Here is a 15835-nt window from a genome sequence, read left to right on the forward strand (position 1 = left end):
TAAACATTTATTGAGCATATACTACATGTTAAGTACTTTGTTAAGATAGTGGGAACACTGAAAAATATGGTATGGTTTCTGTCCCCTGAAGTCCCACATTCTACTGCAGAAGATATAACATGAATAGATAAATGAAATACAATGTAATAGATGGAATGATAGAAAGACGCACAAGGTACTATGGGCTGGTAGAAGGGAAGCCCCAACCCAGACTGACAGGTTCAGGGGGGCTTCTCACTAGAAATGATGCCTCTGTGAAGTCTTAAAGGATAAGAAGAGTTTTCCAGGTTGGGATAGGGGAAGAGGTGGGAGGGGAGAAACAGGCAGACAGAGCAGCTTGATGAAAACAACAGGCAGGGTCCCCTTGAGAGGGTGGGAGCAGGTCGGTGTTGCTGGAGCATGAAGTCACATCAAGGAAAGGAGACAGACCACGCTGCCGAGAACAGCATCAGATCCACGACAGTCTCTGTGCCAAGGTAAAGAGGTCCCGTTCTCTCCCTTCGACATAGGAGAAGCCAATGAAAGGTTTTAAGAAATCTGATTTGCCTGTGTGAAACATCGTTCTGGCATTAAAGAGGATGGATCTGGGGAGACAAGAAGGACTGGAATTGAAAAATATTTAAGAGGGAGAACCTCGAGGCGAGGCTGATAATAGACGGGCTGGTTGAGGGACCGAGAGAGAAGGTGGAACCAAAGATGAATGCCAGTTTCTTACAGGGTTGGCACGTCTCAGCTGTCTACCATTTCTCCCATCTCTGCTGATGCCAGTGACAGGTGGATTCGGGGATAAAACTTCACACTGATCTCTGTTCCGTTGAACTCTGAGAGCTTGTCATGACTGTTCCTAGTACTGAGAACCTTCTGGATCCTGACTCGGTCATCTGATCCATTTCCATACTGTTGGCTACAGTTGTGAACAAGATCCATTCAAACGTTTGGTGAGAATTTAGAACAGAGCCAAAGGCACTGGCTGGAATGATAGATTCAATTCTGGATATGCCCCAAGTATTTCTAGACATCGGTCAATCGAAATAGTGAAGAAACAGAAGAAAAGCCCTATAAAAGAGTAGACGCAGGTGGCAGGAGTTGAACTTGGAGAAGAGCTGACTCAGGAGTGGCAGGATCACTTCCGGGTGGAGAAGGGACCTACCCCCTGTAGGACTGGCTCCACAGGGATCCACTAGGCCAATGGACATCATCTATAGGTTGGAAAATTTCAGTTTAATCTAAGGCAGGACTTTCTAATGGTCAGAAATGCCCAGAGGTTGGACAGGCTACACTGGAATAAACAACCTGTATTAGTTTGCTAGGGCTGCCATAACAAAATACCACAGGCTGGGGGCTTAAACAACAGAAATTCATTCTCTCAGAAGTCCAAGATCAAGGTGTCAGCAGGGCTGGTTTCTTCTGGGACCTCTCATCTTGGGTTGCACATGGCCATCTTCTCCCTGGGTCTTCACATGGTCTTCCCTCTATGTGAGTCCTCATCCTAACCTCCTCCTCTTATAAGGACGCCAGTCATACTGGATTAGTGCCAACCCATATGACTTCATTTTAATTGAATTACCTGTTTAAAGGCCCTCTCTCCAAATACAGTCACATTCTGAGGTCCTGGGAGATAGGACTCCAACAGACATATTTTAGGGGGACACAATTCAGTCCATAACACAACCTGTCAACAGGGATGCATAAACGGAAAGATTTGGAGGCTGTCAGGCAAGGGAAACCAGTGAAGAAATCGAAGCATCAAATTTGGGGTATCCTTGAACGTCCTTTTAGGTCTAAGAGCTACAATTCTAAACACTGTGAGACAGCACCCAATGACTGCCGTTAAACGTTATTAACACAATAATCTTCCCAGGGTCTCAGACAAAAATCACATTTTCATGGCAGCTTAAATGACCGATGAGAAACGTGCTTCTTATTTAACCATTGCCCGAGGAAACACGCAGGCAGGTGGTTACACGCATGAACCCACAGAGCACAACACTCACGCTCACCTGTGGAACAGGACAGACTTGACCAAGGTGACGACATCCCGGCTGGCATTATATCCGGCACAGACGATAGCAACGTGGATTGTCTGCGAAGCAAAGAAAACAGGGTGAGCAGTTAGACAGACAGAAAGCGGCCTTCCCAGTCCTTCCAACCACATGAAAAAGAAAAACTGCCCCTATTTCTTGTCGGGAATCATTAGAAAACAAAGGGCACACAGTCCGCAGCTGTGGAAAATAACTCGAGTCAGTTTTATTAAGGCCTTTTTAATCGGTTTATGGAGCTATCATCATTTGGAATCCATGAAGGCTCTTTTCAGTTACATTTTGGGGACGAGAGAGATGGCGATGGGCTCAAAGAGGCAAATGGTGAGTCCCCTGCCTCCAAGCTGGAAGACAAGGACAACTGTTAACAAGAGAGAAGAAAGACATATGCCCTGAAAGGATGAGTTGACAATCAGGTATCTCAGACTGAGAGGTTACAGCTCAGCGGGCCGGCCCCATGGCCGAATGGTTAAGTTCACGCACTCCGCTTCAGTGGCCGGGGGTTTGCTGGTTTGGATCCTGGGCGCGGACCTACGTACTGCTCATCAAGCCATGCTGTGGCAACATCCCACAGAGAAGAACTAGTATGACCTACAAGCATGTACTGGGGGCTTTGGGGAGAAAAAAAAAAAAAAGGAGGAAGATTGGCAATAGATGTTATCTTTGGACCAATCTTCCTCAACAAAAAAAAGCATAAAAAGTTTTTTTAAAAAGTTGCAGCTCAGAGAGTTCAGGAAATGTTTTCACAAGATGTCTCAGGTTAGGGGCAACCTGAAGCAGGGTAAAGGGATCAAGGTTCACCAATGGGCCCCACCAGGATATCATTCAAAGGATTGACCCCGGGCAGAATTGAAGGAACCTGATACACCATCTCAGTACCAGGAACATGGGCCCCAGACATGAATTCTGGCTCCGTCTTTTAACCTTAGGGTGACTTGGGTTAGTGTCAGGTGACTCACTGTAACATTAGGGCCATGACGCACGTCCCACAGGATGTCATGAAGTACATGAGGGAATAACGCTAAGAGCAGAGTACGATGATGGGCACATTGCATTCCAATCATAGCAAAAACGTCTTTGAGAGCTGAGTTTCCCAAATGGGGTGCCTTGGTGTGGCGTGAATGAACCACAGGTGATGAAGACACCCATCTCCTCAAGTGAGATCTCAAGGCTACCAGGCAAGGCTGGTCCCCTCAGACTTTCGGTACCCTCCACTATCAGCCACCTTTCCTACTTACCTCCGTGTGCCATATAATTATTCTTTAGGTGTGTCATGACCTGGGAAAGATTGGAAAGTACCACTCCAGGGCACCCCATAAAGGAAGTCACCCAGCCTCTCTCAAAACAGCTTGAAGAACGGAGGGTCCATGCCTTTTACTAAAGCACAGCCTTCCTTGAATAGAAACCTGCCTCCTGATCCACACCCCAGCCTTGTTCTGCAGAACAAGGATGCGCCCGCCAGCACCCAACAGTGAAATTAAAGGGAGGGTTCTTGGTAGATGCCTCTTCCTTTTCAGAGTTACTTACAGCCCTTCCTCCGATGGCACGCCTTCCAGACTCCTGTATCCTAATCAGCCACTTCCACAGGCAGTTCTAACATCCTGGTCATTCCCACACAGGCTTCCAGGACAACGACTTCTGGTTCCCAGGCTTACTTCACCCCCCTACCTGCTGACATCACCAAGGGAAGTTTAACCATCTCGGGAATGAACCATCCCACAGCCTTGAATCCACATCTCTGACCTCTTCAATTCCAATGGCCTTCACTCCACCTTGGCCATCCACTCTCAGTGCCAGAAGCTGGACCTCAGCTTCAGCCAGACCCTCATTGTCTCAGAAATCCTGACATCCTGGGCTCATCACATCTGCAGGATTCTTAGAGCCTTGCGCCCACGACACATGCTCCTCGCCCTCATGGAGAGTCCCAGTCCGCCCTATCAGCCCCACCTTGTACTGCTTCCCTGAACGAGCATCCCTCTCTACTCTTAGCTCCCTTATGTGTTCAGTCCTCACACTCAATGTGCAAAGCTCCACCCTTGGATCAGGGCTACAGGGTCTCTCCACTGCTGCTGTACCTGGGGGTCAAGAAAGAAGATGAGGGGAGATGAAAGAGAGAAAGAAGAGCTAATACTTATTGAGCAAATGACTACATTCCAGTTCCTGTGCTTACACGTTACACAGATTATGAGATCTCAGTTTCATGGCTATATAAAACAGGTATAGTGTCACTATCTCAGTATCATAGCTGAGAAAACTCAGGCTTAGAGAGAGGGATTCAGATTCTGGAGCCGAGATTCTTAACCTTGATGAGGCATGAGAAACACCCAAAAGATTTTCAAAAAGCATGCTGTACCCCAGCCCCACCTCAGACCAATTAACTCACAACCTCTGATGCCCAGGATCTTAAAATACTCTGCTACAAGGCAGTGGTTCTCTACAGAGGGTAAGTTACTCCCCACCCCCGCCTAGAACATTTGACAACCTCTGGAGTCATTTCCGGTTGTCAACTCCTGGGGATGGGCAGGGCTACTGGCATCTGATGGGGAGAGGCCAGGGATGCTGCTCCATATCCCACAATGCACTCGGCAGTCCCCCAACAAAGAATGATCCTGCCCCAAAGGTCAAGAGGGCTGCTGTGACAGAATCCTGTTTTTACGAAGAAGACAGCAGGGTGTGGGAAAGCTCGGCTTCTCAGGGTACTAATGCTACCTCTTCTCGGTCTAATTTATGCATATTTTAATTTCTCCACCTGTAAAACGAAGACTCTATTGCTTATCTCTGGATAACATGTCCAAAAGACTCAGGATGAAAGACTGTAATTCGGATGCAACTGTCACTGTGTAAAGCATGAAGGAAATGAAGAGAAAAATGCCCACACGAGAGACAGAATGAGGATGGGGACAAGAATGACTAAGAACATGCTGAATCAGCCTCTTTGGAATCGCAAATATTTAAACACGCGGCCTCTGAGATATCAAACTCTGTCTCGGCTTCAGGGTTCAGGGACTTTTTTAAATGGGTCCACGAAACGTAAGCACAGGCACGCGCATACTCAAACGTTTTACATAATTTTCCAATCTCTTTAGTTTCATCCAATACACCGAATAAATTCATCATCTGGAGCCACGGCAGCAAGGCCCTGATGCCCACAAGAGCAGAAAATCAGAGGGTCAAGAATATGCTCTTGGAAGAGTTTCGGGTGGTCCAAATCTTGAAGGTGCAGAATCGACGAGTGGGGCGGGGTTGGGGTAGGCATGGGGAGAGTAGGGAACAGGGGTGAATGTTCCTTGAAGAGGAGAGTCACAAAAATGGCCTCACAACGATAACTTTCAGTTTTGAGGCTGTGAAGTCCAGGTTTTCAAGTTTCTCACTGTGCCGTGGCTTAAGATGGCCACAGCTACTTGCACATTCCTTCCATCAAAGGGAAGAGTCTGAATATCAGATTCTGTGACATCAGATCACTGATTGGCCTGGTCATGAACGAAGCCTTCCTCCCCATACTTCAGAGATGCCATACCTGCCTTTATTGGTGACAAAGACTGGATGGAGGGGGGATGACGTTCTTATCTGCTTCTCCAGTCTCACTCTCCACCCTTCTCCAACTTGCTCTGTGCCCCAAGAGCCTGACCTTTATAGACCAAATTAACTGGGCTCCTACGGTCTCTGGTTTCTGGTTGAGTTTGGTCAATGGGAGGCCCCAGCGGGAGTCCCGAGGGCATGAGGAAGGAGAGGTCAATTTCCCCCACTCCTATCAGAATCCCTCTCCCACACTTCCCATTCTTGCTGGTTTCTATAAGGCCTCCCGCCTCCCACTCCTTCAGGCCCAGGGGTTGCAGAGACTCTTCCTAGAAGCTTCACCACCCTCATCCGTTCCCCTTAACCCTGCCCACGCCTTTCGAATGTGCCATCTGTTTCCTCCCAGGATCTGACCAACTCCGATGACCCTTCCTCAACCTCCATTTGTCTTGGCAGCTGGAAAGGAGGCAGTGAAGACTCTGCAGCATTCACAGATACATTGCTAACGTGACACAAGGCAGGAGGGCACCACTGTCACAGACTCAAGAATATCTAAACTGTTATTTATAAATTTTACCGAGCTCGACCAAGTTCTCAGACACATGGACTGCAAGGTTCTAAGGAAGCCAGGAAGGCTTCCCGCTCAGCCCCTTGGTCCTGAGTATGGTGCTCAGAACACCTGGCATGTCAGCAAGCCATGCCTGAAGACAGAGGTAAGAGGGCGCCACAGCTGTGGCCTGGCCTTCATTCCTGGCACACTGAGGTCGAGGAAGTGACTGCACTTTCAGGACCTGTAGGAAGGACTCGGGCACGACATGAGTGTTTTTGGAGTCTCCGATGTGCCAGGCACTGTGCTGGGCTCAGACGACAGAAGGGTAAACCAGTCCTCGCCCAGTGGGGTCAAGTGAAGAGGGAGAAAGACAGCAAAGCAGACAACCCCTCGCAGACTGAGAAGTCTCCTCTGATGGCAGGCTCAGTGTCCTTGTAACCCAGAGCAGCCTACATCACGGAGACCAAGAGGATGCAGGGAGAGTGCCCGGAAGGCGAGGGCATTTTAAGGACTGGACCAGGGCATCACGCCTGACATTCAGGACCAGCTGGGATTTGTAACTCTGTGCTTGTCAGTCCCCACGAGAATCCCGAAAAAGAAAGTTCTCCATGTTCTGCACCCTCCCTCCAACCCAGGAAAAATCCCATAGGGTCATTTTCTCATATACGGATGTAGGGAAAAAAGTATCAGGGCCCCAAAAGAAATTCAGACCAAACTAAGGGACGGCAGGCAAGCGGTGGCCCTGGCAGAAATAATCAACACTCAGCCCAGCCCCGCTCCCCGAAACAATGCCATTAGCAGCGACCCGACCCAGAAGGCATGGTGTTCCCTTCAGGGCATTCTGCCTGGGGGCACAATTTAGTGAAAGTATCTCACATCAGGGAGACTGCCCGAGAGAGGAACAACGGATTCAAACACGGGCATCTGATGTGCTGTGAAAAGTCAGGCTCAGCCCAGATTCTGGACTGCAGCTGCAGACTCCTATGTTGGGGACAGGGGGCAGGGGTAGGGGAGGCAGGGCCTCCCAGGGGACAGATGCTACCCTGGCAGCCTGGGAGAAACACACAGCTGGGGGCAGAGACAGAGGCAGGTTAGTGGGGAAAACTGACAAGAGTGAAGAGACCTGGGTTTGAGCTGCAACTTCAAAGCTAAGTCGCTGTGTGACCTTGGATCAGTTACTTAACATCCCTGAGCCCCAGCGGCTCGTCTGTAAAATGGAGATAAATATGGGTGCTCTGGGGCTGGGAAGATCAGACAAGTGAGCGCAACAAGGTGCACCTAATGAACTGATGCTTATTCATGCTCACTGAAGGCATAAACCTCCTAAGGAGAAGCATCTCCCCACTTGAACCTCCTCATCTGTAAAACAGGGACATACTACTACTCACGCTCAAGGGCTGCTGAGGACAAGGTGGCTCCCAAACTCAGACGTGCAGCAGAATCCCTGGAGGGCTGGTTCAAACAGAGGGCTGGGCCCTCCCCCAGGGCGTCTGATTCAGGACATCTGGTGCGGGGGCCTGGGGAGTGCCTGCATCCAAGTGATGCTGATGCTGGTCCAGGAACCACACTTAGAGAAACACTGTTCTATCTAACCGCTTTGAGGAGTGTCTCTGGTCAAAACTCAATGGATGTTAGCTGTGACTAGGTTGAGAGAGCGTAAGGGATGTTCACAGAATCTACTTCCAATCCGTCTCCAATGGAGAACACCACTTCCCCTTCATTTGTATAAAACAAGTAAAGGCAACATTCACCCTCCAGCCACGCTCACTCTCCCCAGGCCTTGGAACTCACGGCTCTTCCAGGGCACGAGAAAGACAAGGGGAGGAGAGGGCAGGATGCAGGCTTCTCCCACTGTACAAAGAGCACAGCCCTGGAAATCCGGAGAGCCGGATGATGGCCCAGCTCTGCCTCTGGTCAACTGGGTGACCCTGGGCAAGTTACTTAACCTTTCTGATCCTCAGTGACTCCTCTATAAAAGGAGGGGTTTAGAATGTCTATATACAGAGTTTTCCTAACATCCACCGTTTTCCAAAATTCAAGATGAAGAAAGTGAGACACAAAATGGCCAAGTAACTTGCCCAAGGTGCCAGGGCTCAGCAGTCGGTGGGAAGGAACACGGTTGAGTTTAGAGTCCTGCCATTGAACCCACACTACCTGGCCTCAACAAAACACAACTCCTAAAATAAAAAAAATTAAAAAAAAGAAAAAGCAGTAGGCCAGCCCCGGTGGTCTAGTGGTTAAGTTCAGCACACTTTGATTTGCTGGCCACAGTCCAGTTCCCAGGCACAAACCTACGCCCCTCTGCTGGTGGCCATGCTGTGCTGGTGGCCCACATACTAAAAAATAAAGGAAGACTGGCATGGATGTTAGCTCAGGGTGAATCTTCCTCAGCAAAAAAAGAGAAAAAGAAAAAAAAAGTATGGCTAACACGCCATCTAAAAGCATCTTATAAACCTCCAGGGTACCTCTACCTTCTTGGGAAACCGCTGATCGATTTGCTCTCAATACTGAGCCACGGACCCAAAAGACAAAACTACCTCAACCCTATAGAAAACAGAAGTGGACGTCTCCTGACAGTAATGGAAGCCAAGACGTCAGGGGCTCAGCAAGGAAAGTGGAGACTCAGGGGCTACAGGGCCTAGTGTGAAGACAGGAACGGCCGACCTTCCAGGGCGACCCTGACTGCCTCCTCCACAGTCAAGGTCTACTAAATGGACCACAAATGAACGAACCATCCAGCATTCTCCACCTCGCACATTCCTGGCCTGCTTTAGGATTGATTTTCTCGTGTTATCAAGAAAACAGAAACCCGAGGAATGAGAAACCCAAATGTTTCATGGGAAACATATGAAAGGGTGACACTGATTTGGGGGAGGGTCAACATAAGTTTAATTGATAGGCTGGACCCGTGTCTGGGGCAGGAGGGTTGTCTAAATACAGCCCGATGCTGACCCACCACGGTTGGCATGTGTCACACCCCCACCTACTGGGCCTCTGGGTGACCTGGCTGACCCAAAAGGTCTACACACGTTAGCCAAACAGTCAATCAGTCTACAAATGTGGATTGAGTGCTACTGTGTGCCAACTGTAGGTGCTGGGGATACAGCAGTGAGTAAATAAGACTGAATCCTTGCCCCTTACAGAGGAGCTGATATTCTACTTGGAGACACAGAAAATAAACACACAAATGTATATGTAATTAAAATACAGAGCATGCTAAGTCCAGGATGAAAAATTAAGCGGAGCAAAAAGAGGGGCGTGTATATGGGTGGGTGGTGAGTAGGGCGAAGATTTTAAACTGAGGTTGTCTGGCAGCCATCACTGTGAAGGCGACATCGGAGCAAAACTGAAGTGGGTGAAGGGATGAGCCTTCAGGCATCCAGCAGTGCGCTCCAGGCAGTAGGAGGAACCCTGACATACACAGAGGTTCGTGTGCTTCAGGAACAGGGAGGAGCTGCCTGGAAAAGAGGCTGCCGCGAGGAGGAAAACGAGGGGGTGAGACCAGAGAGGGTATGTGGGCAGACCCTCTGGAGCTCACAGGCACTTGTAAGGACTTGGCTTTTCACGTGTGTGAGGAGAGAAGCCACCGGAGGGCTCAGAGTTGAGACTTCTATTTTATATATTATATAAGGTGACATATTTTAAAAGGATCACTCAAGCTGCCAGTCAGAGAAATTCTCTGTATGTGTGTGTGCATGGGGGTTAGGGGAGCAAGCAAGGAAGCTACTGCAATAACCCAAGTGTGGTGGACGCTGTGACACGCTGTCCGAAGGCCCCTTCAATGAGATGTGTGTTGCCCCGGTTGCTAGGAGTACTGTCGGCAGGCAGCCCTGAGCTCTCACATTTTCAGGAATTGCCTCGCCGTAGAAAGCCACCTTTCCAAGGTCAGCCCCTTCCTGAGGTGGCCACACCCAATGAACCCCACAGCATCCTCAGGTGCTGGCCCCACAGACACGCCTTCATAGACCGTCTACAGGTGAAACTCATCTCAGGCTGTGCTTCACAGCACAGTAAGCCAGGGGCACTTCAGGAGAGGGAGGTAGGCGGACGTGAGAAACGGCCAGATGGGGTGTATGTTCACAGTCCTTTGTGAGCAGTTCGTAGTCAGATTCTCCAGTGGAGGAAGCAGACTCTTACAGGTATTAAGATTTACAAGCTGTGGCGAGGATGTGGAAAAATCAGAACCTTTCTGCACTCTTGCTGGGACTGTAAAATGGTGTAGCCACTATGGGAAAGAGTAGGGCAGTTCCTGGAAAATTTAAAATAGAATTACCACGTGATCCAGCAATCCCACGTGTGGGTGTCCAAAAGAACTGAAAACAGGATCTCAGAGAGAGCTCCACACACCCATGTTCATAGCAGCACAATCCACGATAGCCAAGAGGCAGAAGCAACCCAAGTGTCCATTGTCGGACGAATGGATAAACAAAACGCAGTACACACATACAATGGAATATTATTCAGCCTTAAAAAGGAAGGAAATTCTGACACCTTCTACAACACAGACAAACTTTGAGGACGTTCTGCTAAGTGAAATAAGCTGGTCATGAAAATACAAATACTGTATGAAACTTTGACGAGGTATCTAAAGTAAGCAAACTAATAGAAACAGAAAGTAGAAGGGTAGGTGCCAGGGCCTGGGGGAGGGGTAACTGGAGAATTGTATAACCGGTATAGAGTTCCAGTTTGGGAAGATGAAAAAGTTCTGGAGATCCGCGGCACAAGAACGTGAATGTACTTAACAGTACTGAGCTGTACATTTCGTTAAGAGGGTAAATTTCACCTTGTACAGATTTTTTTTTTTAACCACAATTAAAGAGAAAAGACTTAACCTGGATCTGTACTAGGTAGCCTCACTAAGCTTAAGCTTCCCAATCTATAAAATTAGGAGGATTAAAATGATTTCATGAGCTAACAGATGTCAAGTTCAGTGTCTGGCACCTACTCCGGCACGATAAATAGGAGCAGATATGATGAGTGTCATTGCCATCAGCGCCCCGCCCCCTTCTTCCATATTGCCCATGCCACGATCAAGCGGAATGACTCACTAAGCTTTCTTGCTTCCACAATGTGCCCTTGGTCTAGGCTGCCCTGGTACTTCCCCTCACCTATCAACCTCTTCCTCATCTTTCAGGATATAATACCACCTCTTAGGACCTCAGTTTCTTCACCTATAAAAAGGGGTTAAGAAGCCGGCCCGTGGCCGAGTGGTTAAGTTCATGCGCTCCCCTTCGGTGGCCCAGGGTTTTGCCGGGTCAGATCCTGGGTGCAGACCTAGCACTGCTCATCAAGCCATGCTGAGGTGGCGTCCCACATAGCAGAGCCAGAAGGACCCAAAGCTAGAATATACAACTATGTACTGGGGGGGCTATGGGGAGAAGAAAAAAGGGGAAAAAAAGATGGCGGCAAAAGATGTTAGCTCAGGGCCAATTTTCAAAGAAAAAGGGGAGGGGTAAGAAATGCATCAACTCATAGGGTTGTTGCACAGATTCACTGAGATGACTCGTGTAAAGGGCTTACAGCCTGGAATCCTGTAAGTAGTAGATATGTATCAGCAATTATCATTTATTATTATTATTACTAAGAAAGTTTACAGTATGCTGGAGGCTCTACATTCATGGCCTTGAGCCTTAAATATTCTCAAAAGCCAGGCACCAGGTTCTTTCTTCCTGCCCTCACTCCCACTCCCCTTCAAGTGAGAACTAGGATAGTCTTTCCCCCACTGTTGAAAGGAGGGCTTTCAAAGCTGCCCAGTTTCCTCTGCTCTGTCAAATGTTGGCACTGCCTTTATCCTCTTCCAAGACAAGAAGGCGGAAGACACAGGAATGAGGAGATGAGGTGCTAGAATGGTCATCTGGGTTGTAGCAACCTTAGACAAGAACTTTTCGTTTTCTCTGCTTTCAGTTTCATCATCTTTAAAATGAGAAGGTTGCATCTTTGTTGTTGTTGTTTTTAATGGCATGCTTTCAAAAGTAAATTTTACAAGAGAGTGAGATATACAAAGCAGAAGAAGGCCAGCCTGCTCCGATATATGAGAGCACAGACAGGAGGCTGTCACAGATGTGGTGCGACCATGGTGTGGTGTGGCAGCCAGCCACACCGCAGAGATGAAGTTCAAGACTTAGAGTTCAAGGCTTAGAAGCAGAGAGATGCTTCTTTAAGGAGTGGTCTGACATCAGAGAGCACCATTCACCGAACTTTCCATCATAACAATATCAATTGTGGAAGTTTTAAAGTATATCCACAAATTCTTTGACATTCCTCCCATTGAGAGATGGGGTTTGTGTCCCTTCCCCCTTCAGAGTGGGTGGGCTTTTGTGACTGTTTCCACTAACAGACTACTCTATCAGCAGAAGTGACACTATGCAATTTCAGAGCCAGGTCACATAAAGGGCTTCTGTTCTGCCTTGCTTGCTGGAATACTTGCACTTAAAGCTTTCAACTGCCATGGAAGCAGCCGACTGGCCTGGAGCCACCATGTTGTGAGGAAGGCCAATCTAGCCACGCAGAGAGACCAGATGGAGGAGCCCTGAGTCTACAAGAAGAGAGACACTGCGCCAGCACCCAGTGCTCCAGCCCTGCCCTGTTCCAGCTCCAGCCACCAACTATTTGTATGAGGGCCCCCAAACCAGAACCATTCAGGTAAGCCCTTCCTGACTCTCAGGCCCAGAGAGACCATGAAAGCCAATAAAGTGACTGGTATTGTTTTAAGCCATCACATTTTAGATGATTTATTAGGCGACAACAGGGAACCTGAATACCCACAGTAAGCACACGTGACATCTGTACGGAGTTAGTTTCCCACCCACTATCTCATTTCATCCTCACGATAGCAACGGGAAAAACATATTATTATTCTCATTTTGTAACAATGAAAAAGACTCTAAGACAGTAACTGAATTGTCCAAGGTCACATGACTAGCGAAAGGCAAAGCAAAGATTCTTGGTCAGGAACTCTGAGCAGTTCCAGCGATTTTTCTCCTGTACCACAGCTAACTCCAGCAGAGACCAGAACCAGAAATGCCAGAAAAATACACATATCTGTACACACACAGGCTCAAGTGGAGATCAAAGAGAATCATCCTGCTCCAAGTCCCGAGGCCCACAGAAACCAGGCCCTCACTGAAGCAGCCTGGCCCTGACAAGGGAAACATGGAAGAATAAATGCGTGGCCGTGGGAAGGCCACGTACTCAGGGAATGGTAAGAGGGCACAAGGACTGGCGAGGGCCCGGTGCTTCTATCACCGGATATCCTAGCTGACAGCCTTTGCATCGTTACAGAAGGGTTTTCAGAAATACTTGTCATACCTCAGAGAAGTTTCAGCACAACAAGAGATGATGGCAACGTCCTTGGTTACGAAGCCCTGCACTCTGACAGCATGTCAGGAGCAACTTCAGCACTTGTAACCGCCAAGTGTCACGAGGAAAGGAGGCTTCTATTTTGACTTCACTGACTGACATTTCAGGTTTGCCTCTATGGCTTTTTCAGGAAAATCTTGAAAGACACCATGTGATGGAGACAGAGGAAGCATACTGCTAACGGGGATGAAGCCAGCCTCTCAAGGTAAACGTGCACCCAGAGTAGACCACACTGAAATAAGATGCCAGCAGATCAAGACTTTCAAATTCATCTACAGAAGCTCTGAACAGGACCAGGGGTTCATCACAGATGAATTATACCAAAAGTAACTTCTTAAGGGTCTAAGAAGTAACATGATCAAGAAACACAGCGAAAGAAGAAAAAAATAAAACCTAATTCTCAGGTGCATGTGAAAAGAGTAAAAACTAAGTTACAGTTTTCTGAATTGCTACCTTACCTTTCAAAGAGCACAGAGATAAAGAGAACCCCATCATGTAGTTAACGTTGCCTTAAAGCAGTGGTTCCAGTGTCTGTTATCTCAGAATCCCATGGAGAGATTTGTTTGATAATCATATTATTGGGACCTACTCCCAGAGATTCTCAATTAGTAGGTCTGGGGTGGGTCCCATGAATATGCATTTTTGATATGTAATTCTAATGCACAATCAAGTTTGGAAACACCCAGGTGACACAGAATTTTCACTATAATAGTAACATCTTTCCCTCTAGTTGCAGAACTCCAATGTGTTAGTGGAAAACACGGCTTCCTTTAATAAAATCTATCTTTTCCAGGCTCCCTTGCAGCTATGTGACAGCTAAAGGTAGCCCAGTGATGAAGTTCTGCTGATGAGTTCCAAAAGGAACCAACTGTGAGATGTCTAAGACATGTTCTTAAAGGAAGGGGATATGCCCCACCTTAATACGGCTACTTTCCTGCCAGGTGGGATGCAGACGACATGGCTGAAGCTCTGACAATCATTACGGACAAGGAGACGACCTTGAGAATGTCACTCAAGCAAGCTGAGTGAAAGATAAGGGAAGTCTGCATCCCCAACATGGACATCCCTTCACCAAACGCCTCCAGACTTTTTAAACATAAAGAGAAAAAAGATGCAAAGCCATTGTTACTTGGGATTTTTTGATCAATCACAGTGAAACTAAAAACTAATACAACTACCTGAGTTCACCTAAAGTTGTGATATTCATTGTCACCATTCAAACAGTATGAGGCAGGAACTTGGTTTTACTCCGTAATTTACAAGTGAGGAAACTGAAACACAGAAAAGTGATATAACTTGCTCAGTGCCACACGGCTCTCAGGCCAGGAGTGCACCAGGATTTAGACTCATGTCTTCCAGTTTCAAAAGCTAATAAGCTTTTGCCCACACTATTTGCAAGGCACTTGAGGTAGACCCTCTTTAGAAATAGGATGTCTCTCTCAGAAAACTGAGCAGGGGAAAGAAGCCACAGGCCAGACAGACTCCAGCAGGATGAGAAGTCTCCCATTTTCTCTCTCTGATATACCTGTGTCTCCCCTTCTTTTCCTTTTCTATTTTCCACCTCCTTGATTCTTAGTTCTTTAAGGAGGCCTGAATCCTAAGAACATAAATACACTCCAGGATAAACTTTCCTCCCCCTGGGCCTTCCCACCTAGTTAGCAGGGTTCCAGCATCTGCTCTAAACCGACCCCATGACCATAACCTGAGGGCACAGAACCTGCAAGAAATCAGGTGATTTCTTGACTGGATGAATGATGATAACGCAGCACAGCCACTTCCCCACCCAGGTTCTCTGTGTTCGCCCGACTGACCGATGGTCCGTGTCCTGAATTCTTTCCTGCCGTGACAACACTTGGCTTCACATTTGCCCTCCTCATACGTACGTCCCTCACTGGATATCCTCCGTCCACCTCTCTCCACCTCTCCACACGTCACCCAGGTTTGAGAAACCCTACCATCCCCGGGGCTCTCCCCAACCATTCCCGTCTAAGGGCTCCTCACGTCCCAGACCTTCCACAGAACTGAGTCTGCCACACGAAATGAGCCCTCTATTCCTCCGTGACAGACTGTGTAGTGTCACCAACATCAGTAACAATCCCATCCATGTGAACCGCGTGTTACAGCGTGCAAAGGGTTTCCTCCTCAGGGAGTCTGCAGTCTAACATTCAGAGAATATGGGCAGGAAATGGAACAAAGAGGTAATACCCGTATTTAACTAAAAATTTTAAAAAATTACCTATAATTGAAAACGTACTATGCCCCAGGCACTATTTGTGGCTTTACATGGTCATCTTATTTAATTCTCACGAATACTCTGTGAACAGGTATTATTTCCTCAAATTTACCGACAAGACATCTGAAGTTCAGAGAG

At 47.8% G+C, this 15835-nt stretch overlaps 1 protein-coding gene across 5 annotated transcripts in view; it reads right to left on the bottom strand.

Moving 5' to 3' along the window:
• Positions 1 to 15835, bottom strand: part of LARGE1 (LARGE xylosyl- and glucuronyltransferase 1) — a 548747-nt gene that overhangs the window by 290980 nt on the left and 241932 nt on the right. For all 5 annotated transcript variants that reach the window (XM_070600561.1, XM_070600564.1, XM_070600563.1 and 2 more), the window contains one exon: positions 2001 to 2083. In XM_070600561.1, coding sequence (XP_070456662.1) covers positions 2001 to 2083 — 83 coding nt within the window. The remainder of the gene's footprint in view (positions 1 to 2000; positions 2084 to 15835) is intronic.

Source organism: Equus przewalskii, chromosome 29, assembly GCF_037783145.1.
Source record: "Equus przewalskii isolate Varuska chromosome 29, EquPr2, whole genome shotgun sequence".
Lineage (NCBI taxonomy): Eukaryota > Metazoa > Chordata > Mammalia > Perissodactyla > Equidae > Equus > Equus przewalskii.